Below are 25,033 nucleotides of genomic sequence, written 5' to 3'. Positions count from 1 at the left end.
CTTTTTTGCAAAACAGACGTTGGCCCATTGCTTATAGTTTTGACCCCTACCTAACCTATTATGATCTCTGTGTTTGTTTGTTTTAACTGTTAGTGTGTTGGTTCTCAAGTTTTGTGTCAACTCATTAAATAATACTATCTGGTTATGATGGTCTACTCCCTGTGAGTCCATTAAACTGTAGTAGCTATTGTTTCGTGAACACATGTTGTATGCTGTGTACTCGACATAGATAATCATATATCATATTTAATCCTTCAAGGCACCCTGGGAGATGCAGTAATGTCCTCACCAGTTTTCAGAAGAGAAAATTAAGAAGGAAAGAGAGGTTAGATAGCTTACTCTGTCACATGCCTAATTGCAAACAGTAGGTCAGTGGCCCCTTCTGTAAGGTTTATGCTGTACTATTACACAGATGTGAAAGAACACCCTCTTTCTAAAAGGCAAAATAGGAGTTCCCGTCGTGGTGCAGTGGTTAACGAATCCAACTTAGGAACCATGAGGTTGCGGGTTCGGTCCCTGCCCTTGTTCAGTGGGTTAACGATCCGGCGTTGCCGTGAGCTGTGGTGTAGGTTGCAGACGCAGCTCGGATCCCGCGTTGCTGTGGCTCTGGCGTAGGCCAGGGGCTACAACTCCGATTCGACCCCTAGCCTGGGAACCTCCATATGCCTCGGGTGCTGCCCAAAGAAATAGCAAAAAGACAAAAAATAAATAAATAAATAAAAGGCAAAATATCTGCTTTTCGGAGATCCCATCATGGCCCAGTGGAAACGAATCCGCCTAGTATCCATGAGGATGCAGTTTCCATCCGTGGCGTTGCCGTGAGCTGTGGTGTAGGTCGCAGATTGCGGCTTGGATCCTGCGTTGCTGTGGCTGTTGCATAGGCCAGCAACTGTAGCTCCAATTCGACCCCATATGCTGTGGGTATGGCCCTAAAAAGCAAAAAATAAAATAAAATAAGGAGTTCCCATAGTGGCTCAGTTGTTAATGAACCAGACTAGTAACCATGAGGTTGTGGGTTCGATCCCTGGCCCCGCTCAGAGGGTTAAGGATCCGGCATTGCTGTGAGCTGTGGTATGGGTTGAAGACTCAGCTCAGATCCCATGTTGCTGTGGCTGTGGTGTGGGCCAGCAGCTGTAGCTCCGATTGGACCCCTAGCCTGGGAACCTCCATATGCCATGAGTGCGACCCTAAAAAGACAAAAGACAAAAAAAGAAAAAAATTAAATTAAATTTTTAAGATGTGCTTTTCTCCATCTTGGTCACAGGCATGTGTTCAGAGACTGTCAGGTAATCTGTTGGGATCAGCAACTCAAAATGTCTGTTTCCTAAGCTGCTGTTTTGGGAGGTTTATAAAGAATATGAGTTTAGTTTGCATGGCATATCTTATTTGTAGAGAAGAATGATCTCTAGGAGATCACCTGAGTTCATGCTGTGTTTTCAAATTAAACTATATCCAGTCTCTCCCTCCCTCTGCCATTCCTCAATTCTTTTTTTTTTTTGTTTTTTTTTTTTGTTTTTTTTTTTTGTTTGTTTTTTTTGCCATTTCTAGGGCTGCTCCCTCAGCATATGGAGGTTCCCAGGCTAGGGGTCGAATCGGAGCTATAGCCACTGGCCCATGCCAGAGCCACAGCAACGCCGGATCTGAGCCATGTCTGCAACCTACCCCACAGCTCACGGCAACACCAGATCCTTAACCCACTGAGCAAGGCCAGGGATCAAACCCGTAACCTCATGGTTCCTAGTTGGATTTGTTAACCACTGTGCCACGACGGGAACTCCTCAACTCTTGTATAGATAGTAATTCCGTGGTTAAACCTTGCAGGACTCCCACAATATCCTCAACTTGAATACACTTAACATTAGCTAGAATGCACTTTTCTGTATTCTCAGGTTGATACAGTTTCATTCTTTGGGCTTTTAATTAGATTTAGGGTTATTTTTGCTGTGATTTTATAATGGTGCTTATTGTGTCCTTTTAGTTTAAAATATCTTTCCTGTTGTGGAAAATTTTCAATGTAGTAGTCTTGGATGTAATTTAACCTAAAAACCAGGAGGTGGCGATATTTTCCAGGTGATACTTTAAAAGGTTGCCATTTGACTACCACTAGAAAGAGGACCTAACTGCCATAAGAAGGAAAATCATTATTCTAGAGGAACCTGGGAAACTTCAGGCTCCAAATGCAGAAGTTCCTAAGCCAAGGGTAGAACCCACACCATAGCAGTGACCTGAGCCGCAGTAGTGAAAATGCTTGACCCTTAACCCACTGAGCCACCAGAGAACTCCTTATGGCAGTATTTCTTAACATGTTTTCCATTATTGTCCCTTCAGAGGAGCTTTTTTAGACATTTCCCTCCTAATTCCACCCCCCCAATGAAATTTTAGTAATACAGCTATTTATTTCTCTATACACTCTACGTATATCTGTGCTTTGTTTTAAAATACGGCTATTTTTTTCATTCATGTAAGTCATGGGTGGTGACTTACATCTTTACTTAAAGATCTAGGTGGTGATCCTACGTCTTTACTCAAGATCTATGGTGCTTACACCTGGTTGAGATCCTACATCTTTACTTAAGATCTATGGTGCTTACACCTGGTTGAGTATCCTATGATAAAGCCCCATGTTCCCTGCTCCCCTTCCCACCATCCTGATGGCCCAAGGGGGATTCTGTTTGGGGTTGATTCTGAATGGATTTAATTTTTGCCCTGCACCCTCTGTTCCAAGAAGAGTTTTAGAAAAGGGTCAGGACACTCTTTCTATTCACTGATTATCTCTTTTGAAGGATGATTATGGACAAATCTTCCCATATCCATACTTAATACTAAGAAAGTTCTCGGGTAGGGAATTTCAAGTTCTTGAAGGACCCTACTTTCAAACGATGAATGTACAACCAAAATGTGGCATATCTATGTGATAGAATGTTATTTGCCCATAAAAAGGAAAGAACTACCATATGTGTGTCATGCTACACCATAGGGGCGCCTTGAAAACATGCTAAGTGAAAGAAGTCGTCACAAAATATTACTTATTTTATGATTCCATGTATGTGGAATATTCAGAACAGGAACACTTATAGAGACTGAAAGATTGTGGTTGGTTGCCTGACACGGGGCAGCGGGTGGGGAAAATAGGGAGGATGATAGCTAAAGGGCATAGAGTTCTTTTGGGAGCAATGAAAATGTTCTAGAATTAACAGTGCCGGTTGTACAACTCTGAATATATGTAAAACACTGAATATATACTTTAAATGAATAAACTGTGTGGTATGTGATTTATATCTCAATAAAGCTGTTATTAAAAAAAAAAAAGACCTAACTTGCCCATAAAAATCATTGAGCAAGGAAGAAGCCGCTTCAAATTCTAGAATGTATTTTAATGCAAATTACTAGAAATATGTTATTTCCTGAAGTAGGACAGCTTCAGTTTTCAACCTTGCCTTTTATTAGAAGAAAGTATTTGGCAGACTCATCAGGCATTTATTTGAGAAAAAGAACAAAACATCTTATTAATCCAGGTCTTAATTTTAGGCCTTGGGCACTGGGGAAATTACTGATATGTATTTGTTTTAAAAAATCTAGATTCTACAAAATAACAGAAGAATAGTTGTTTTCAGAAGTCACTCTGATGACTTAACACACACACACCACACCACACTACACTGCACCATGGAATACTACTCAGTCATACAAAAGAATGGAATTTTGCCATTTGCTACAACATGGATGGACTTGGAAAATATTATCCTTAGTGAATGAGTCAGACAAAGAAAGGCAGTACTGTGTGATATCACATATATGGAAGATAAGATAAAATAGTGAATATAACAAAAAAGAAACAAACTCAGAGATACAGAGAACAAAGTAGTGGTTACCTACTAGTGGGGAGAAAGAGGGGGACAAGATAGGAGTAGGGGATTAGGAGGTCCAGACTACTATGTGTAAGGTAAATAAGCTACAAGTATATAAATAGTATATAGCACAGAGAATGTAGCCAGTATTTTACAGCTACTATACATGGAGTATAACGTTCCAAAACTGTGAATCACTGTGTGTACACCTAAAATTAATACAATATTGTAAATCAAACTATACCTCAATTTTAAAAAGCTGGGGGGAAAAACTCTAAAAAAAAACCAAGAATTTTTTTTTTTTAAAGGAAACCAGCCTAACTTGTCTAAGTCTACTAGTATAATCGTGATACTCAAACCAGATAAGGACAATTCAAAAAAAGAAATATTATAGGCTGATTCTGCCAACAAGCATAGATGTAGCGATCCTAAATGAAATATTAGCAAACCAAATCCATCAATGTATTTTTTTAAATCAGGACTTCCTGGGTTCAGGGATATGATATATATGTTATAATTTTAAGGGGAATGTATGGGAATGATAAAGCACCAATTCAGAGAGGTGAAGGTTTTCTCCAGAGGGAAGGGGTGAGGATGTAACTTGGGAGAAGTACTTGGGAAGGCATCAGTTGTAGTGTAAATTTTATTTTTTAAGCTGGGTGTTGGGTACATAGATGTTTGTTTTTGCTATTTTATCTATCTCAAATATTTCATGCTATAGTGTTAGCAAGCTTTGTAAGCTCAAATGCCACTTTAAAATACTATTGTTTTGTGTGGAGTTGGTTAAAAACATTTCCCTTGGAACTGTACAAATGGGTTTAAAAGTTCTAATGTATAAACTGTTGTGATAAATATGTAGAGTATACACAATATACACATATAACAAAAGTCCACTATGGGGCTTCAGGTAGAAATTGATTTTTCTCTCACATTCATGAAGTCAAGAATTAGAAGGGGCAGGGGTTTCACAACATCAGGGATTCGGGCAGCTTTTGTCTTGCTGATCTTCCCATACTTGTCTCATAATCGCGTGATCCCAAGTGGCTTCCGGAGCTCCAGCTCTCATGTCCAGACTCCAGGCAGCAAGAATGAAGAACAGGACGGCAAAAGAGTTTTCGCTGGCTTAGTCCCTCTAAGCAGACTTCCTAAAAGATCCAAAACCATTTCATTTGACATCTCTTGACCAGGACAGAGTCATGTGTCCTCTTGACGGTATCTGTTGCCAGGGAAGCTAAAATGTAAGGTGTTTTCTTTCTGTCATAGTGTCCCCAGCTAGACATCTGAGTTCTATTCATTGTGAAGGAAGGGTGGATTGGATGTTGGGGTGAGCACGTAGGAACCTCTATCTCACAGTTTTTCCCAATTTTATTAGGAAAATAGCAGATGGCTCAATATTTGGTTTATGATATAATCCTGGGAAGTGATGCTAAGAAACCTCTGCTCTGCCTGTTGACTTAAACTTATGTTTATCACTGTCATTATTGTGTTATTATTTTCCAGGTATATGTGCTAAGTATTTTTCATACATTTTACATAATTCCCATAACACTAACTGGTAGGCACTGTCCATTACCTGTCACAGATGAGGAAACCGAGACACAGATAGATTGCACAACTTGCCTAAGTCCTCTGAGCTAGTAGGTGGGGAGGCAGACATTGCATCCGCTGCTTAAGATCAGCCTTGATAACTGCTTCTGTCCTCTGCTTATTAATCTGCCTGCCTGTATATCTCTCCCTCTGACCCACTGCCACTCCTGTCCCATCTCTTATACGTAAAGATCACCCGAGGTTGCTCACACATACATAAAGAACAGAAAAACAAAAAGATAAACAGATTGAAGGGAATATAAGAGTGAGAAAATATGAAGTTCCCATCGTGGCTCAGTGGTGGTGAACCTGACTTGAACACATGAGGACGCAGGTTCGATCTGTGGCCTCACTCAGTGGATTAAGGATCCTGTTACCATGAGCTGTGGTGTAGGTCGCAGACATGGCTCAGATCTGGCATTGCTGTGGCTGTGGTATAGGCCAGCAGCTGCAGCTTAGACCCCTAGCCTGGGAACCTCCGTATGCTGCAAGTGTGGCCCTAAAGAGCAAAAAAAAAAAAAAAAAGTGAGAAAATATAATGAAGTTCTATTGATACAGAGTCAAACGCTGTATGATGCTATAGAGGTGCTAAAAGTCTTGGTCTGACTTCTCATTGTATCCTATCAGAAACTAAAAGGCTGGAGAACAAGTTTGAATTGTTTTATTTGGATTCATCTTCATTTGTTAGGCATATAATAATTTGAATCCATATAAAGAATACCAGTTCTTTTTCATATTGTGGCTTCAGGGAATCATAAAGATAATTATAATATTGTTACCGTTTTCTGATTTTCTCTTCATGCTGTAGGTAAGCTGAATTACCATTAATTATTTTTAAGATGTGGAAACCCAGTCAAAGAGAATATTTTTAGCAGGACATGGATTGTGTGCTTAGTAAAAACAAGGACTTGTGGAGTTCCCACTGTGGCCCAGCGGGAACGAATCCGACTAGGAACCATGAGGTTGCAGGTTCAAGCCCTGGCCTCGCTCAGTGGGTTAAGGATCCGGCATTGCCGTGAGCTGTGGTGTAGGTCACAGACGTGGCTCGGACCCTGCATTGCTGTGGCTGTGGCATAGGCTGGCAGCAACAGCTCCTATTCAACCCCTGGCCTGGGAACCTCCATGTGCTGCAGGTGTGGCCCTAAAAAGACAAAAGACAAAAAAAAAACAAGGACTTGTTTTTGTTTGTTTATAGAAATACTTCTGTCATAGTTTTGAAAAGATACATTTCGGAAGTTTGGAGTCTTGATAGCATTGTGCTCAGTAACTATTTGTTAGTTCTCCCCCATGTACACACGTTTGTGAACTCCTTCAGGACAAAAGACTTTGCCATAGTCCTTTTCTCCTCCAGTGTCCTCAGCGTATAGAGGCGTTCAGTAAGCAGGTAGTGAGTGAATGACTAGTAAATGAGAAAAGTCTGTTAATAAATGTTATAATTAACATTGCTGCCTCTTTAAACTTAAGTCAGTGGCTCTACCTGAAATAGAGGAAAAGTAGGTCATTCTTTTTATAGCCCTTGCAAGTTGTATGAAGTGGGTCATAGTATCATTAATGGTTGGACATTGGGATCACAAAGTCTAGCCTTGAACATGGTTTGTTTAGAGAATCATCGTAACTGCGATACAGCTGGAATATGGTGGCTGTAAAGGCGAGTCACAGGAGAGAAGGTTAGCAAGCTCCTGGCATGTACAAGTTACCAATTAATTTTAAGGAATGAAAGTTAGGTCCAGGAGTTCCCGTCGTGGCGCAGTGGTTAACGAATCCAACTAGGAACCACGAGGTTGCGGGTTCGATCCCTGGCCTTGCTCAGTGGGTTAAGGATCCGGCGTTGCCGTGAACTGCGGTGTAGGTTGCAGACACGGCTCGGATCCCGCGTTGCTGTGGCTCTGGCATAGGCCGGTGGCTACAGCTCCAATTCGACCCCTAGCCTGGGAACCTCCATATGCCAAAGGAGTGGCCCAAGAAAAGGCAAAAAAAAAAAAAAAAAAAAAAGAAAGGTCCAGATTTTGAAGGGTTTCATGACATGTTATCTTTTAAAAACTGACGTTTTATACAGGGAAAAGAAAAGACATGGTTTGACTTGAGTAACATTTGAAAATAAATAATAGAGATTCACTTCTTACATTTTAGTTTTCAAGATTACTTGAGAACAATATATTTACGAAACATTGGAGTTTAACTATCTTATTTTGTTTCATTTCTCAGGATGTGATCTTCGTGGTGGGAAGCTAAGTTTTTAAACTACCCCAATGGATGCAGACAGTGATGTTGCATTGGACATTCTAATTACAAATGTAGTCTGTGTTTTTAGAACAAGATGCCATTTGAACTTAAGGAAGATTGCTTTGGAGGGAGCAAATGTCATTTATAAGCGTGATGTTGGAGTAAGTATCTAAATTTTGGTATTTGTGCTATATGCAGCCTAATTTTATAGTGCAGTGAATGATACACTAAAATGTGTTCTTTCTACTACAGTTTATGAACACCTTACATTTGAATGATGCCCTGATATGTGTTTGTATATACTAATTTTAATATGTTTATTAAATTTATTAATATACTTAATTTTAATGTAGAATCAATGTATATTAATTTGGTAGTGTGTTGTCCTGTCCCTCTTTAATTAACCAAGGTAGTCGTAATTCTTTACTAACAAATTGCAGAAGACAGTATGGTTCATATCCTAACCTGTACATTTTAAATTTTAGTTTTTGTTAAATCTATAATATTTGAAATAAAAGCTGTTAACTTGCTTTTGACCTTAGCGTTTTGAGAATAACATTATAAAATATAGTGGCTGTTCATTTGGCTTTTATAAACTAAGGAATGATGACAGTGTTTTAAACGTTTATTATAAAAATTAAGAATGTATATGGAAGTTCTCTTGTGGTGCAGTGGCTTAAGGATCTGGTCACTGCAGTGGCTCAGGTCGCTGCAGTGGCACAGGTTCAGTGCCTGGTATAGGAACTTCCTCATGCTGCAGACATGGACCCCAAAAAATTAAAAAATAAATTAATGTTTCTTAAAAAAAATATTTAAAAAGAATGCCTATGAAGGCTTTATTTTATTTTTATTTTTGTTTTTGTCATTTATAATGATTTTTATTTTTTCCATTATAGCTGGTTTACAGTGTTCTATCAGTTTTCTACTGTACAGCAAGGTGGCTCAGTCACACACATATGTACACATATATACATATATGTATATATACATTCTGTTTTCTCACATTATCATGGTCCATCATAAGTGACTAGATATAGTTCCCACTGCTATATAGCAGGATCTCATTGCTTATCCATTCCAAAGGCAATAGTTTGCATCTGTTACCCCCAAATTCCCAGTCCATCCCACTCCTTCCTCCTCCCCCTTCGCAAACACAAGTCTGTTCTCCATGTCCATGATTTTCTTTTCTGTGGAAAGGTTCATTTGTGCCATATATTATATTCCAGATATAAGTGATATCACATGGTATTTGTTGTTCTCTTTCTGACTTACTTCACTTAGTACGAGAGTCTCTGGTCCCATCCATGTTGCTGCAAATGGCATCATTTTGTTCCTTTTTATGGCTGAGTAGTATTTCATTGTGTATATATATCACATCTTCTTAATCCATTCATCTGTCAGTGGACATTTAGGCTGTTTCCATGTTTTAGCTATTGTGAATAGTGCTGCAGTGAACTCAACGGCGCATATATCTTTTTCAAAGAAAGTTTTGTCCGGGTATATGCCCAAGAGTGGGATTGCTGGGTCATGGTAGTTCTGTATATAGTTTTCTGAGGTACCGCCATACTGTTTTCCATAGGGGTTGTACCAATTTACATTCCCACCAACAGTGTAGGAGGGTTCCCTTTTCTCCACACCTTCTCCAGCATTTATTATTTGTGAACTTATTAATGATGGCCATTCTGACTGGTGTGAGATGGTACCTCATAATAGTTTTCATTTGCATTTCTCTTATAATTAGTGATGTTGAGCATTTTTTCATGTGCTTGTTGGCCATCTGTATATCTTCTTTGGAGAAATGTCTATTCAGGTCTTTTGCCCATTTTTCAATTGCTATTTTTGCTATTGCGTTGTCTAAGTTGTTTGTATATTTTAGATATTAAGCCCTTGTCAGTTGCATTGTTTGAAACTATTTTCTCCCACTATGTAAATTGTCTTTTTTGGGTTTTTTTTTTAGTGGTTTCCTTTGCTGTGCAAAAGTTTGTTAGTTTGATTAGGTCCCATTGGTTTATTTTTGCTTTTATTTCTGTTAACCTTGGGAGACCTGAGAAAGCATTTATAAGGTTAATGTCAGAGAATGTTTTGCCTATGTTCTCTTCCAGGAGTTTGATGGTGTCTTGTCTTACATTTAAGTCTTTAAGCCATTTTGAGTTTATTTATGTGCATGGTATGAGGGTATCTTCCAGTTTGATTGATTTACATGCGGCTGTCCAGTTTTCGCAGCACCTCTTGCTGAAAAGACTTTTTCCCATTTTATATTCTTGCTTCCTTTGTCAAAGATTAATTGACTGTAGGTGTCTGGGTTTATTTCTGGTGGGTTCTCTATTCTGTTCCTTTGATCCGTATGTCTGTTTTGGTACCAGTACCACTCTGTCTTGATGACTGTGGCTTTGTAATATTGCCTGAAGTCTGGGAGAGTTATACCTCCTGCTTGGTTTTTGTTCCTCAGGATTGCTTTGGCAATTCTGGGTCTTTTGTGGTTCCATATAGATTTTTGGATTGTTTGTTCTAGTTCTGTGAAAAATGTCAGGGGTAATTTGATGGGGATTGCATTGAATCTGTAGATTCCTTTGGGTAGGATGGCCATTTTTACAATATTAATTTTTCCAACCCAGGAACATGGGATATCTTTCCATTTCTTTACACCTTCCTTAATTTCCTTGATGAATGTTCTGTAGTTCTCAGCATGTAACTCTTTCACCTCCTTGGTCAGGTTTATTCCCAGGTATTTGATTTTTTGGGGTGCAATTTTCAAAGGTATTATATTTTTGTATTCCTTTTCTAATACTTCATTGTTAGTATACAGAAATGTGACTGATTTCTGAATGTTAATCTTATATCCTACTACTTTGCTGAATTTGTTGATCAGTTCAAGTAGTTTTGGGGTTGAGTTCTTAGGGTCTTCTATGTATAGTATCATATCATCTGCATACAGTGACAATTTTACCTTTTCTCTTCCAGTTTAGATACCTTTTATTTCTTTTGTTTTTCTGTTTGCTGTGGCTAGGACTTCCAATACTATGTTGAATAGAAGTGGTGAGAGTGGGCATCCTTGTCTTATTCCATATTTTACTGGGAAGGCTTTCAGCTTTTCTCCATTGAGTATTATATTTGCTGTGGGTTGAAAGCTCTATTTTAGCTCTAAAAATTAGATTCCAGTAAATTTTAGTAAATTTTCACCAGTTCTTAGTGCTGGAAACTAAGATGAATTAAATTCAATTAAAAATTTCAAAAAATTAAAAAATTTTAAAAAAATTTTTTTTAATTTTTAAAAAAAGGAGTTCCCATTGTGGTTCAGCGGAAACAAATCTGACTAGTATCCCTGAGGACGCAGGTTTGATCCCTGGCCCCTCGTTCAGTGGGTTAAGGGTTCGGCATTATTGTGAGCTGTGGTGTAGGTTGCAGACAAGGCTCAGATCCGGTGTTGCTGTGGCTGTGGTGTAGGCCTGTAGCTACAGCTCCAATTCAGCCCCTAGCCTGGGAACACCCATATGCTGCAGGTGCAGCCCTAAAAAGACCAAAAAAAAAAAAAAAAAAAAAAAATTTCAGTGAGTCACAATTAAAGATTGTCAGGTTCATCAATAATGTCATCATCACTTTAGAAAAAGAGTAGATGCATCTGCTAAAAAGAAGGAAGAGCGTAATGTTGCTTTGGAACTTTGGCGTGCCATGTGGGAGAGAAGTCATTTTTTCCTAGGAAGGTTAACTCAGAAATCTGAGTTGATAGACAGGCCAGTAGTGAAGACAGTTAAACATAGAATAAACTCATAGTTTCTTAGCCACTTATATATGACATTTTGTAATGTGTTTTAGCTCAGATTTTATTTTGGATGTGTGATAAATTTTGTCTCCCTAGATTTGATAGCTTTCTAGTTTGATAATATGGCATATGACAGGAAAAGGGAGGAACTCAAAACGTAACGAGTTTTACAGAGAAACGTCTGATTCATTTATCTGTTATGTATTCAGTAAACATTTCTCCCTCTTATACAAAATGGCCACATAATGAAAAGTCACAATGAAAATTTAAATGTTATCTTGGACCTTAGTCTTTGACCTGTTTATACTCATGCTGTGGGTAATTTTATTCAAACCAGTAGCTTTAAGTGCCTTTCATTTCTAAGGCATCTAAAATTACATCTCCAGCTCCAACATTCCTCCCACATTGAATATTTGCACATTGACCTTGACTATGTAACAGGCACCTCAGCTCTAAGACATGGTCTGAAGGAGTGATGGGCACCATGAAACAGAGTAAAGCAGGGTTAGACGTCAAAGAGGGATGAAGGGCTGGGTTTTTCGCGGGAAAGGTCAGGGAGGGCCTCTCTGTGGAGGTGACATCTGCTGAGAGACCTTAAGTGAGAATATCAAGAGAAGAATATTCCAGACAAAATAACAGCTACTCGGAGTTCCTGAAGTGGCTCAGTGGTTAACAAATCCCACTAGGAATCATGAGGTTACGGGGTGGATCCCTGGCCTTGCTCAGTGGGTTAAGGATCCGGTGTTGCCGTGAGCTGTGGTGTAGCTCACAGACGCGGCTCGGATCCTGAGTTGCTGTAGCTCTGGCGTAGGCCCGTAGCTACAGCTCCGATTCGACCCCTAGCCTGGGAACCTCCATATGCTGTGGGAATGGCCCTAGAAAAGGTAAAAAGACAAAAAAAAGTAACAGCTACGCAAATCTCCTGAGGTGTGAACAAGTTTTGCATATTTGAGGATCCATGCAAATTGTAGATTCCAGTTATGGGAACGGTGGTATGAGAGTTGGAATGTGTACCTATTTGTAATACATTGATTTCAAGTATATAGTAAGAGATTTACACAGACCTTGAATTTTTAACTAATTAAGTGCCCTTTTGGATTATTATGTTGTGTTCAGTGTGGTCCTTGATTTCAGAATGGGTGATGTAGTGAACAGTTATTTCAGTCTTGGGTAAGCTTGAGGGGGTATTTCAACATTAAAATGGCCACACAGAGTAGAACTATGTGTACAAATTAACACTTATTATGTAATCAGTTTGTTGGGATTTTAGTTTGTTTTTTCTTTTTTTGCAGAAAGTATTAATGAAGCTTAGAAAACCTAGAATTACAGCTACAATTTGGTCCTCAGGAAAAATTATTTGCACTGGAGCAACAAGGTAAATGTTGTCTGGGCTTCAAATTTTTATTTTTAATTTTTATTTTTTAACTTTCTCCTCATGGAAGGGGCATTTTTCTAGACTTAAAAATGAAATCACATGTACAGTTTTTCGTGTTGCTCAGTATAAAATTTATTTCCCGTGTAAATGAAAATCTTTTTCTTTTCTTCAAACCATAGTGAAGAAGAAGCTAAATTTGGTGCCAGACGTTTAGCCCGCAGTCTCCAGAAACTAGGATTTCAGGTAATGTTCTCAAAAGATACCCAAACTGTAAATATTCAAGGATTTATTTTTGTACAGTTAATATTTTTCATTTAGTGGACTAAAGAAATCCCCACAGAAAGTCCTCCTTTGATTGACCCTTTTCTACATTTTATTATACTGTCCTTCAGCACAAAAATTTAGTAGCAGAACTGGTCTGTGTGGGTATTTGTAAGGGATCCTAGCTTTTCCTCCAATCCCTTTCCTGTAGAGAGAGACGTGTTTCCTTAAAAATTAGCTGCCTTTTCAACCCTTTAAGTTTTTCACTTCTCACCAAAAAAAGAAAAAGTCATGTTTTTGATCGTCACAAGAATGCTGTGTCAGGATGACGAGTAGAGAGCTGCAGGGGCCTGTTGACTTGTACACCCTGGTTGACAGGCCCTCACACTTAGAAAGTGACTGTTGCTAGCAGGTCAGCCTTATGAAGTGTAATTTTATAGAGGCATGCATCTGAATAAAATGAGTCCATATCGTGGACTTGCCCAGTACTTGGAAATGATGAGGAAATGAAAAAGATGAGCTGTGGTTCCTGGAGAAGTGGGCCGGGGCTGTTTGGGGTTTGAGTGCGAGGTTGAGTTCCTCTCCGATGACTTCAGTCTCCTTTGAGGTGAAAGGTGCTAGGAGAGCACTGGGTGCCAGTGGGGAGCAGGGGTGTTGGTACTGGACGGGAGTGCAGGGTCAAGACCTGCAGGAGACGGTGGGGCTGCTTTGCAGGCTTTCTGACTTTGTCCCACTGCCTTGTACCAGTACTGAGCTGGAGGATGGTCAGTTCATCCAGATTTGTGGTTGTACTAAGAACAGTTGAAACGTTAACAAGGTAAAACCATTAAAATATTAGTACAAGTAGCCGAAGGTGTTAATATTGAGAGAACATTATTTTCAACCTTGGAGCCTCTTTTCTGGGCATAATATTAGAAATGTTGAGGGAAATCTCAGAGTTAAAAACACAGTTTTATCACTCTTTTCCCCACGGTATGTCCCAAGAGAAACAAACATCTGACTAAACTCAAGAAATGTCATTTTACCTTATTGCATATAGGAAAAAGTCTGGGCCTCTCCCACCCTCTTAGATGGCCCACTCTTTTTCTGTGAAGTGTGTTTGTTTCTCAAGACATCTGCTTCTCACCTATCAGGAAAGAAAAGAAAGAAAAAAAAAAAAAAATCCTGGCTTTTGGAGTTCAGTGTTTACTATTTTCACTTAATATTGAATGACAGCTTTTCCATTTTGACTCTTCAAGGAGGACTCTGCTTTAATCTTTTCCTTACTCTCTGCTTTAATCTTTTCCTTACTGTTCTCCCTCCTATCCCAGGAGATTAATAATCCCATTTAAAGTATTAAGAAATTAGGGAGTTCCCATTGTGATGCAGCAGAAACGAATCCGACTGGTATCCATAAGGATGCAGGTTCGATCCCTGGCCTTGCTCAGTGGGTCAAGGATCTGGTGTTGCCATGAGCTGTGGTGTAGGTTGCAGATGTGGCTTGGATTCCACGTGGCTGTGGCATAGGCCAGCAGCTGTAGCTTTGATTCAACCCCTAGCTTGAGACCCTCCATGTGCTGCAAGTGCAGCCGTTAAAAAATAATAATGATAATAAATTAAAAAATAAAGTATTAAAAAATTAAACTGAAATAAAATTCGGAAGACCCCAGATGTACTGTTTTACTAGTGTAATTATCTCCAGCTTTATTTAATTTATTTTTTAATGACTTTTTGAGCTTTTTTTTCCCCTTTTAATTACAACATTAAAGAGTCCTTGATTACTTAAAATCCTGAATCCATGCTTTAAATGTATATCTCATTTGCTCTTATTTTTAAGGATTGAAATTTAATGATTAAGAATACTCTGACGAGCAGATTTTTTGTTTGTTTTGTAGTAATTTATTGGTTTTACTCCTCTCCTAAAGGTAATATTTACAGATTTTAAGGTTGTTAACGTTTTGGCAGTTTGTAACATGCCGTTTGAAATCCGTTTGCCGGAATTCACAAAGAACAATAGACCTCATGCCAGGTAGGTCTTTGAAGAATTAAGATAACTTATCAAATTTGAAATTACCTATCAGGCTATAAGTATTTATATTAATTGTGACTTTTTTTGTTACAGTTATGAACCTGAGCTTCATCCTGCTGTGTGCTATCGGATAAAATCTCTAAGAGCTACATTACAGATTTTTTCAACAGGAAGTATCACAGTAACAGGTATTTTATGATATTGAAACTAAGCTTGTCAATTATGGATCGAATGAGATAAGAGGTGTTCATTCCAAAATAATGTCTGCGTTGTCCCTTGTAGTCATTTCTGCCCTTCTGGGAGAACCAGTCTCCTCACTTTGAACATGTAGCTTAGGTTTCCCTGCTTTTCTATACAATTTTGAAATCTTACGTATAATATTTTATGTCTCTCCTCTTTATCTTCATCATTACCTTAGCGAGATTCATCTGTATTGTTCCATGTAGCTGTAGATTAGTTGTGTTTTTTTTGGTTTTTTTTTTTTTGTCTTTTTCAAGGCTGCACCTGTGGCATATGGAGGTTCCCTGGCTAGAGGTTGAGTAAGAGCTGTAGCCACTGGCCTACACCACAAACACTGCAACTCGGGATCTGAGCCGTGTCTGCAACCTACACCACAGTTCACGGCATTGCCGGATCCTTAACCCACTGAGCAAGGCCAGGGATCAAACCTGCGTCCTCATGGATACTAGTCAGATTCGTTTCCATTGAGCCACGATGGGAACTCCTAGCTTAGTTATTCTTACTGCCATATAGTACCCAGTACATGGCTATATTGTCTATGAGCATTTAGATAGTAGTTTCCAGTTCGGAATTAAGAATATTCTAATATTGGTGTTCCATGGTAGCTCAGCAGGTTAAGAATCTGGCATTGTCACTGCTGTGGCTCTGGTCACTGCTGTGGCACAAGTTTGATCCCTGTCACCAGAACTTTCACATGTTGTGAGCACAGCCAAAAAATAAAGCCTATTCAAGTATATATTTTCATATTTGGTATAAGTTTATGATATTTTGTGTTTAAAATACTCAAGGAGGAATTCCCGTCATGGCACAGCAGAAGTGAATCCGACTAAGAACCATGAGGTTGTGGGTTCAGTCCTTGGCCTTGCTCAGTGGGTTAAGGATCCATTGTTGCCGTGAGCTGTGGTGTAGGTCACAGACGAGGCTCGGATCTGGCATTGCTGTGGCTGTGGTGTAGGCCATCAGCTACAGCTCCAATTAGACCCCTAGCCTGGGAACCTCCATATGCCATGGGTGCAGGCCTAGAAAGACAAAAGGCAAAAAATAAATAAATACATAAAATACTCAAGGAGAATCCCTCATGGCTCAGCAGGTTGAGGATTCAGCATTGTAATTGCTATGGTTCAGTCCCTGGTCTGAGAACTCCTGTATGCCTCAGGTGCAGCCAAAAAAACCTAAAAACAACAACAACAAAAAAAACTTGAGAGAAACCCATTTTATGAACTTCATGGAAGTTTTACATGAGCAACTATAATTGGTACCTGTTATGTTTTATGTGTATTTTGTTGTCTCTGTTGAGTCTTTTTAATTATTTGGAAGGGATAGTTTCAGAAAACGAAGCATAGATGTCAACGGGTAGCATTAGCACACAGGCTGAATTTTTTAATATTATCGTAGTTATAAATTTTACAGAGACATTACTTGGGAGTGAGGCCCAACCTTTGGCAAAATTGAGTTAAGGAAGATTTCTTTAGTGTCCTTGAGTGTTCTTTTTACCCATGCAACCCTTAGAGGAAAATTAAAATGATTAACTGACACCTGTTAACCTGAAACAAAAATCTTAAGTTTTGATTTACCCATGGATTTTCACATCTTCCCCAGAGGTTTTTAAAGGCTCTTGCGGAGTCATGCCTGAATCTTAAACATGGAGTGATGAGGAGCAAGTCTATTTGTTCTCTTCTTTCAACTCACTGTCTCTGTACTTTGGAGCTCAGACTTCACAGAGGCCCCCAAAGCTGTTGATACATCCCTACAAAGGATGGAATACAATAGTGCCTGTGTACAATATAGATTAACTTAGTAGAGAATTAAACAATAGCAAACTGAAGAGCATTGACCTGGTTAGTTAGTACACATTATTATATATTAGCATCCAGTATATCCTGTGAAGTGTTAACAATTCAGTGGACACATACTGAGTGGTTCCTGTGGGCAAAGCTCTAGACTCTGTGGACGGGCTGAGGTGGGTTGGGGAGGAGCGGACCCGGATAAAACGTAGTCAGTACCTTCCAAGGGTTCACAGTGGGTGTGCATGTCCACTTCTAGGATCTTTCACAAGGTAAGCGTACATCTGTGAAAAAACTTTCTTTTTTTTTTTTTTCAAAGTAAGTTTTAAAAGTTACTTCTAGCTTCTAGCATTACATGTATATATTGTCAACCATCCCTTGCCTTTTTTTTTTTTTTTTTTTTCAATTAACAGAGTAAGCTTTAAAGGCCAGATTAGTAAATTTGTGAGGATGTTTAGACCTTGCAGTTTATAACAGCGCTCTGGTTTCCCAGCACTCTGGTCGCAGCACTGTGTAGCCCTGCTGGGTTCCTCAATACGCCGGTGAGCTTCAGTCGTAGCCTAAACAAAAGCCAGTCTGCAGTGACCAAAAGGATAATAGTTATCTAGTCCCACTTGTTATTCTTTCCTTTAAAAAGCGTAGTATAGCACTTTGTAATCTCCTTCTTGATATCTGTGTGTTTTTTTTTTTTAATATATTCTCTTTTCACAGTGGTACCCTAAAATGAGGAATATCATCCTTTTATGTTCAATTGTCTTTAATGGGCCATAAAAAAAATTTTATTCTCTTGATCCTTACTATGACTATGTGTGTAATTATGTAAGTGTAGTGGGGTTTTGTTTCGTTTTGTTTTTCCCTTTTTTGGCCATGCCCACATCATGTAGAAGTGCCTGGGCCAGGGACTGAACCTGCATGACAGCAGCGACCCAAGCCACTTTTTTAACCTGCTGAGCCACAAAAGAATTTCACGCATAGATTTAAAAAAAGAGGCAGCTAATATTTTGAAGTGTTTGGATATTTTTAATTGTGGGAAATCAGTTTTTCCTAGTGTTGTCTTTGGCCTCTTCTCACTCCTTCCTCCTTTGTGCTCATTACAGGGCCCAATGTAAAGGCTGTTGCTACTGCTGTGGAACAGATTTACCCATTTGTGTTTGAAAGCAGGAAAGAAATTTTATAATTCATCGCTTAATTGGTTAGAATCCCTAACTGAGCACCTTTTAAAACCTGCTGCACATTGGACTCAAAAGGAAAACTGGACCAACAGTAATCGAGGAAATAGACTCTTTTATTCATTCACGGCTACAGTAAGCTCCAGTCCCTTCGGATTTTATTTCAAACCTTGCTGTAATATAAAGAGGAAGTTTACAAGACATGACATTGCTGCTTTTACAAAAGGACATTCTATTTATTTTCGCAGTAATTTTCATGTCCCCATAAGCAGAGCTGTCACAGTGTGCACTACCTTAAATTGTTTTGTTGTCATTATTTTTTTTCCAGTTTGAGCTAACGTGTTTTATTTGTGAATAGTCTTTTACATTTTTGTATGCTAATATGGGCACCAAAGAACCTGTAAAAGTTATCTTTTTCAATTGAATGTGCACAAATAAAAGTTTGGAAAAGATCTCTCTTCATATCCATTCTATAACTTTTATTCCCCATTTTCTATTTTAACAAAAATTGTATTCATAATTTTTTTTTAATCTATGCAAGCTTAGACTTTTGCTAAAGTGTGTTGGCTTCTTTTTGAAGTGTATTTTGTAAATATATATATGCCACATGTGTAAAGTATCTTTTAATTCTCTGTTACCAAATATCAAATAGGAATTTTTTTTCTTGCAGATTAGAAGTAAAAACATGTATATAAATCCTAGAGAACCAGAGTAGAACTTTATAGTTTAAGTGTAATGTTTTATGTTGCTAATTTAACATGATAGAAGACGTTAACAATCTTTTAAAAGTTGCAGAATTGTAGTTTTTAAAAGAGAATCCTCTTACTTACAAGATGAATATGAGAAGGAAGCTGTGATGGGTTGTACCTCATTTGTACCTTTGTTATTCTGGAAAGACAACGCTGGTTGCAGGAAAGTCAACATCTTCGGTTGGTACTCAAGGCTATGCTAAGAGTCTTGTCAGAAGTTGAAGCATTGTGCTGTTGTAGCAAGAAGTGCCCAAAAGCTGCCCCTGTGCCACAGTATAATTATCCTGTAGTTCAACTTGAACTTGAAAGCCATTTTGTGAGATAAAAGTCTTTCCCCTTGTTGTGTCTTATTTAATGAAGCTAAAGAGCAACTACTCAGTATATGGAATGGCTACTCTTAAAGCTGTAATAAATATGCATTATTGAAAAAGTGGCTCTCTGGCTCACCCATGAGCCCAGGAGTAGTAACACAGGCTCAAGCTGCATTAGCGCTCTGCCATTTGCCTTTAGGAGTTTAGTATAACTAACAAGGATTTTACCTAGAACTAAGGCTGAGTGGAATCATATTAGCTTCAGTTAAAATTAATAGAGGTAATACTACAACATAATCTTCCACTAAAACTTTGAACTTCCAAAGTGTTTTGAAACCGTTGTGAACAATTGGAACATCTTAACTTCCCATATTCCAGTACATTTTCCTTACCCTATTCTAAAATCCTGAAAACTGCACTGAACAGTAAAAATTATTTTATGTTTATTTTATCTTTTTTCTTCTCGATGCCTTCCCCTGCTTTCATAAGTGGGGGGCAAAGGCTAACTTTTATATTATTTCTTGGGAAAGACTTAATTGTGATTTTCAGACTTCCGTTCTCATTTTTTACATTGTTGTTTATTTGTTTCATTTTAAGATCCAGTAGGCTAGGCACCCTCCTAAAATATACAGAATAAAATTTGATGAAAGTTACGGTTCTGGGCAGGCGTTTTTCAAAAACTTGAGGTTTTCCACTTAGATTTAATTAACAGTGATAACTGATCTCCTGATTTGCAATATTCACACACAAAAAAAAGAAGTTGAAAAAGGGAGGAAAAAAACATGATTATATAGCCAAGGTGCAGATCCAGGTATTGTAACATTTTTCAGTATTGAGTGACTTGAATACTAGGTAGGTCAGTAGCTCATCAAAATGCTTTCTCAGAAAAGAGGAAGAAAGACAATCAGAGCAGGTCTGGTTTCAGGGCTGCTGCTCAAGTATCGCCTGGCACAGTGTCTTGGGTGACCTTTTACATTTAACAAAGCTGGTAAGAAATGAGCGTGTCTGATGTCTTCTGGCTTTTCCCAAGTGCTGTACATTTTTTAACAAATAAAAACTGTGAATATGTACATACAAACTATGTATTCCCCCTTTCTTATTTTTGAAAGTCAAAAAGCTCTAATTGGGCGTGTCGGGTAAAAATTAGCTTGAAAATATATTTGTTTCATTAAAGGCTGGATAATAAGAAAATCATGAGAGCGTTTAAGATACCGAAGTTGAAATCACTTAGTGATAAACCTACCAGGTTCCTAAACAATTTCCTGCTCATTCACAGTGCATGACTAAACCAAGAAATAACTAAAGTATATACTGTGTTTGAACCACACAGCGAAACATGTAACAGTTTTGTTAAACATCTCTCAATCCGTGATGCTTGACAAAGAAGAAAATTCATATGATTACCTGTCCTGCCTTTTTAAAATCTCAGCATATAATTCCACTGAAAGTGGTATAATAAATTTCTTAAATTGATCCTCTACAGAGCATACTTTGCCTACTCCCTCTAAAACACATGAACAAAGCAGTGCGTGCTCTGACTTGCATCTGAAATGAATCATACAGAGTGCAGATGACAAAGCTCCTTAAAACTTGCCCTGCCAATTTTAATTTAGATAGTATGTCTCAGAACCTGGTCGTCTAGTCTCCTGAGTTTCTGATAATACAGTTTTACTATCACTTACATAGACTGTAGTCTTGAAACCTCTTCATTTTCAGGGAATGCAGTAGATCATATCAAACTAGGACACTGTTAAAGGCCAATAGAAAGATTTCAAGTCAAACAAAAAGTTTTTGACTCTTAGGATTCTCTTCTTTAAGGTAATCATTTTTGTATTCTTTTTAAAGTTCAGTTGCTCAATCCTTTTTTTGTGTGTGTCTCCCATAGCTAATAATACTGTAATTTAATGGGTTACTACATAAGTGGTTTGAGATCCTTTATTGTAGATTTTCTATCATTGCATCCAAATTCTACTGGTAAAATGCCTCCCCAAGTCTCAAAACTCAACTGGAGAAATGCAGAAGAGAGCAATCCATTGTGTAGGTGAAACCCAAATGTCTGGCGCAGTTGGTGATCTGTGTTTCATCATAGAGAAGAGCATAGTGAGGGAACTGGCCCGATGTCTGGATGTCATTTATTATGTCTGCAGGCATCTGAAGGTCAGCATAGATTATATATAGCCTGTATGCCTTAACCTGAGGTAGTGATATCCCTGAGGACTGCAAAGAATTGTAAGAAACTATGGACCACTGTGAGGTTATCATGAAAACCTTACAAAGAGAGAATTGTATAAGCTTAGTAACTTGAACCTAATTACATACAGATTTGGCTAAATAATACCCTAATGGCCTGACTCCTTTGCTCATGTTTGCCTAACAGCTATTTCTAAACAAATATGGTCCCAGGATTTTCAAATTGTCCTCTCTGTTCATACTTAAAAATGGATGGAAAAATGCTTTTCTCCTATTGCATAATTGTTTATTTTATAATACTAACATCAAAAAGGATCTTTTGCATTACATTGTAGTTTATAATTCATAAAATACGTCATATAATCTTTATACTTGTTTGTAGTTAGAAATTATCGCTAGAATCCTAACCAGAACCCTGTCCTAACCTAGAATATGTGTGCAGTCATCCACATTATGTCTTGGGTTCTTTTTTGCACATGACCCAGTGCAAGGTGTGTCTCAGTAGGCCAAAAACTGTAAGCCTGTGATCAGACCACTTCTGTGTCTGAAAAACAAAGCCGCCACTGGCCTCTGTGCATACATGCCTTAAGGTAAAAGTTGATGGCATCACTAGTTCATGGTCTTTCAAAGGCTCCTCTGTGAAAAAGGTGGTAGATGGTGAACCAGCTAATATTTTTAACCTGGTATTCTGCTCAGTAGGAAAGAGATCACTTGGGACCTTGTACCTCATCTACCTTTTGGGGGGTAGAACGAGTGGCAACTGTGTATGGTGGGAAGACACTCTAAGTGTTCGTACACTGTATCAACATCTGTGAGGTTTTGCAGCTGCTAGGTCTCCGGAGAAAGCTGCCTTGGTTGTCCCCTACCCCGCAGCTTCTTAGACTCCAAGAACTGTTCTTGGGGTTTTCTTTTTTGAAGCTGTTTTGGCACTAATTCCTCTTGGTGATGACTCATAAAACAAATGTTGTTTTTCACATAGTTCCTGAAAGAGAAAGAGGCACTAATGAAAATGTCATTCCAGAGTTTACAGTATTTTGAAAGAAAAAAAAATGCAGGCTATTATTTTTTAAATCACCATGGGGCTTTAATGTATTGGCTGTGCAAAAAAAGACCAAAGCACACTGCAAAACCTCGATGTGTCATGAAATTCAGCACACCAGACCTTTGGTCAATCTCACGCAAAGGGCAGGGTGGGGTGTCTTCTCAGGGCAAAATCGCAACATTCCCGTCTGCAGGGAGCAAAGGACTCCAAGGACAGACTTACCTAAAACTAATGGAGATTCCATCCCAGATCCTCTCTGATTTTTCCCTTTTCTCAAACACTATCAATATGCCTATATTTATAGCTGCAGATTCTTTCTGCATTATCCCCTTGCTCCTGCCATTAACAAATCCATTTCTAAAGGATTATTCCCAACAGCATAAAAACATGGTCTAGTATTTTATGTCCATTTTTTAAAAGACCTTCGAACCTCTCTTTCACCTTCCAAATACCTTTCCCTTTAATTTAACCAATTCATCAAGTGGCCACGATGTGCCAGGTGCTATATATAGTAGGTGCCATGGATGGAACAAAGACTTGCTTTCAAGGAGCTTACATTTTAACAGAGGGAACAAGGACACAGGTATATAATTGCAAGTAGTAAGAGTGCTAGGGAGAAAAGTAAACCAGGAAAGAGAAAAAGAATGACTTGGGGAGGGTGGCAGACTGTATCATACTGTTGGCTTCTCTAAAGGCTAGGTGACATCTGATCAGAAACTCGAGTGAAGTTAGAGAACCATGCGAAGAATTGCAACCAAGTGCTGTGTTACGAAAAATCCAGTATGGCTAGAGCTTGGCAAGTACATGAGTGACAGAGATGAGGGTGAAGGGGTGAGTAGCAGCCATAGTTTAGAAGCTTGACTTTTATTTGAAATGTCGACTGTTGCATGGCTAATAGACTGTAGAGGGCAGGAGTTGAAAGAGGAAGACTAGTTTGGAGGTTAATAAGTCCAGATGAAGGATGGTGGCTTAGATTTAGAAGAGTAAGAGCAGAAAATATATATTCGTATGTTTTAGGAGCTGACAAGACTTACTGATAGTGTAGCTGTGGGGTGTAAGGAATAGCAGGGGTGAATCCTAAACTTCTGGCCTGAGGAGCACCCCTGCCCCATTCCCTCAAGCAAAAAGGCTTGTGGAGGAATAGGGTGGGAGTGGGATAGGGAGTCAATGGGACTGGAAGCCAGGAGTTCCATGTAGGCCACGTTAAAAGCTAGAGATGCCTATTGGACATTTCAACCAAAAATCTTAAGTGAGATTTGAAAATCAAAAAAAAAAAAAAAAAAAAAGCTCCCATCGGCGCAGTGGAAATGAATCCGACTAGGAACCATGAGATTGCAGGTTTGATCCCTGGCCTTGCATAGTGGGTTGAGGATCTGGCGTTGCCTTGAGCTGTGGTGTAGGTCGCAGACTCGGCTCGGATTCTGTGTTGCTGTAGCTCTGGCTTAGGCTGGTGGCTACAGCTCCAATTAGACCCCTAGCCTGGGAACCTCCATATGCTGGGGTGCAGCCCTAAGAAGAAAAAAAAAAAAAAAATCAGGCAAAAGGCCAGAGCCTAGAGATCCACGTTTTGGAGTCATCAATTTATGGATGGCTTATAAAGCCAGGGGAATACACAGAAGAGGTGAATATAGATAGAGAGGTAAGGATTGAGCCTGGGGCACTACTGCATTTAAAAGAAGAGAAAGCAAAGGAGACCAAGGAGTGATTAGTGAGGCAGAAGGAAAACCAGGAAAGTGTAATATTCCGGAATATATGTGGGGGGAAAAAAGTGTTTAAAGATAGGGCACTAGGAGTTCCCGTCGTGGTGCAGTGGTTAACGAATCCGACTAGGAACCATGAGGTTGCTGGTTCGGTCCCTGCCCTTGCTCAGTGGGTTAACGGATCCAGCGTTGCCGTGAGCTGTGGTGTAGGTTGCAGACGCAGCTCGGATCCCGCGTTGCTGTGGCTCTGGCATAGGCCGGTGGCTATGGCTCCGATTCGACCCCTAGCCTGGGAACCTCCATATGCCACAGGTGTGGCCCTAAAAAGCAAAAAAAAAAAAACAAAAAAAAAACCGAAAACAAAAAAAAAGGGTGTTGGAGGAACAGGGCATGTGCTATTGGGACGTCCCCTTAACACGGGGGTGGGACAGTTTGATAACTCAGCAGAAGTCATAGGTAGCCTGAGGAATAAGGAAGCAGGAAAGAAAGCCTAAGTGGAGAAAGTTCAAGAAGGAATGGGAGGAGTTCCCACTGTGATGCAACAGGATTGATGGTGTCTCTGCAGCACCAGGATGCAGGTTCAATCCCTCGCCTTGCACAAGGGGTTAAAGGATCTGGTGTTGCTGTAGCTGCTGTGTAGGTCGCAACTGCAGCTCGGATCTGAAAGATCAGCAAAAGGTGAGGAAGGGGGAAGAAGTGCTGGAGGCTTGAGGAGCGAGGACAGGGTGTGAGGTAACAATTGTGGACAGTAGGAAAATCAACAAAGGAAGTTGGAGGACATTCCTG

At 39.2% G+C, this 25,033-nt stretch overlaps 2 protein-coding genes across 3 annotated transcripts in view; one reads left to right on the top strand and one right to left on the bottom strand.

Annotated features, from left to right (window-relative positions):
- Positions 1-20,393, top strand: part of TBPL1 (TATA-box binding protein like 1) — a 36,825-nt gene extending 16,432 nt beyond the window's left edge. The window contains exons 2-7 of one of the 2 annotated variants that reach the window (XR_014803213.1): positions 7,641-7,819; positions 12,711-12,793; positions 12,973-13,036; positions 14,959-15,062; positions 15,156-15,613; positions 16,258-20,393. Coding sequence is in view for 1 of the 2 variants with exons in the window: in XM_003121192.6 (XP_003121240.1) it covers positions 7,685-7,819; positions 12,711-12,793; positions 12,973-13,036; positions 14,959-15,062; positions 15,156-15,250; positions 18,184-18,263 (561 nt within the window). In the remaining variant the exon portion in view is untranslated. The remainder of the gene's footprint in view (positions 1-7,640; positions 7,820-12,710; positions 12,794-12,972; positions 13,037-14,958; positions 15,063-15,155; positions 15,614-16,257) is intronic. The other variant, XM_003121192.6, reaches the window with a different exon arrangement.
- An 843-nt stretch (positions 20,394-21,236) lies between these two features.
- The window catches only part of SLC2A12 (solute carrier family 2 member 12), a 63,177-nt gene continuing 59,380 nt past the window's right edge, over positions 21,237-25,033 (bottom strand). Inside the window, exon 5 of the mRNA XM_003121191.7 lies at positions 21,237-22,487. Within this exon, the coding sequence (XP_003121239.3) occupies positions 22,334-22,487 (154 nt within the window). The 3' untranslated portion in view covers positions 21,237-22,333. The remainder of the gene's footprint in view (positions 22,488-25,033) is intronic.

The sequence above is a fragment of the Sus scrofa genome, chromosome 1 (assembly GCF_054392235.1).
Source record: "Sus scrofa isolate SSC_HxYL_T2T_F1_AM1 chromosome 1, Sscrofa_HxYL_maternal_Yorkshire_Landrace_v2.0, whole genome shotgun sequence".
NCBI lineage: Eukaryota > Metazoa > Chordata > Mammalia > Artiodactyla > Suidae > Sus > Sus scrofa.
The sequence above is the reverse complement of the archived record's forward strand: the minus strand, read 5'-3'. Positions and strand labels throughout refer to the sequence as shown.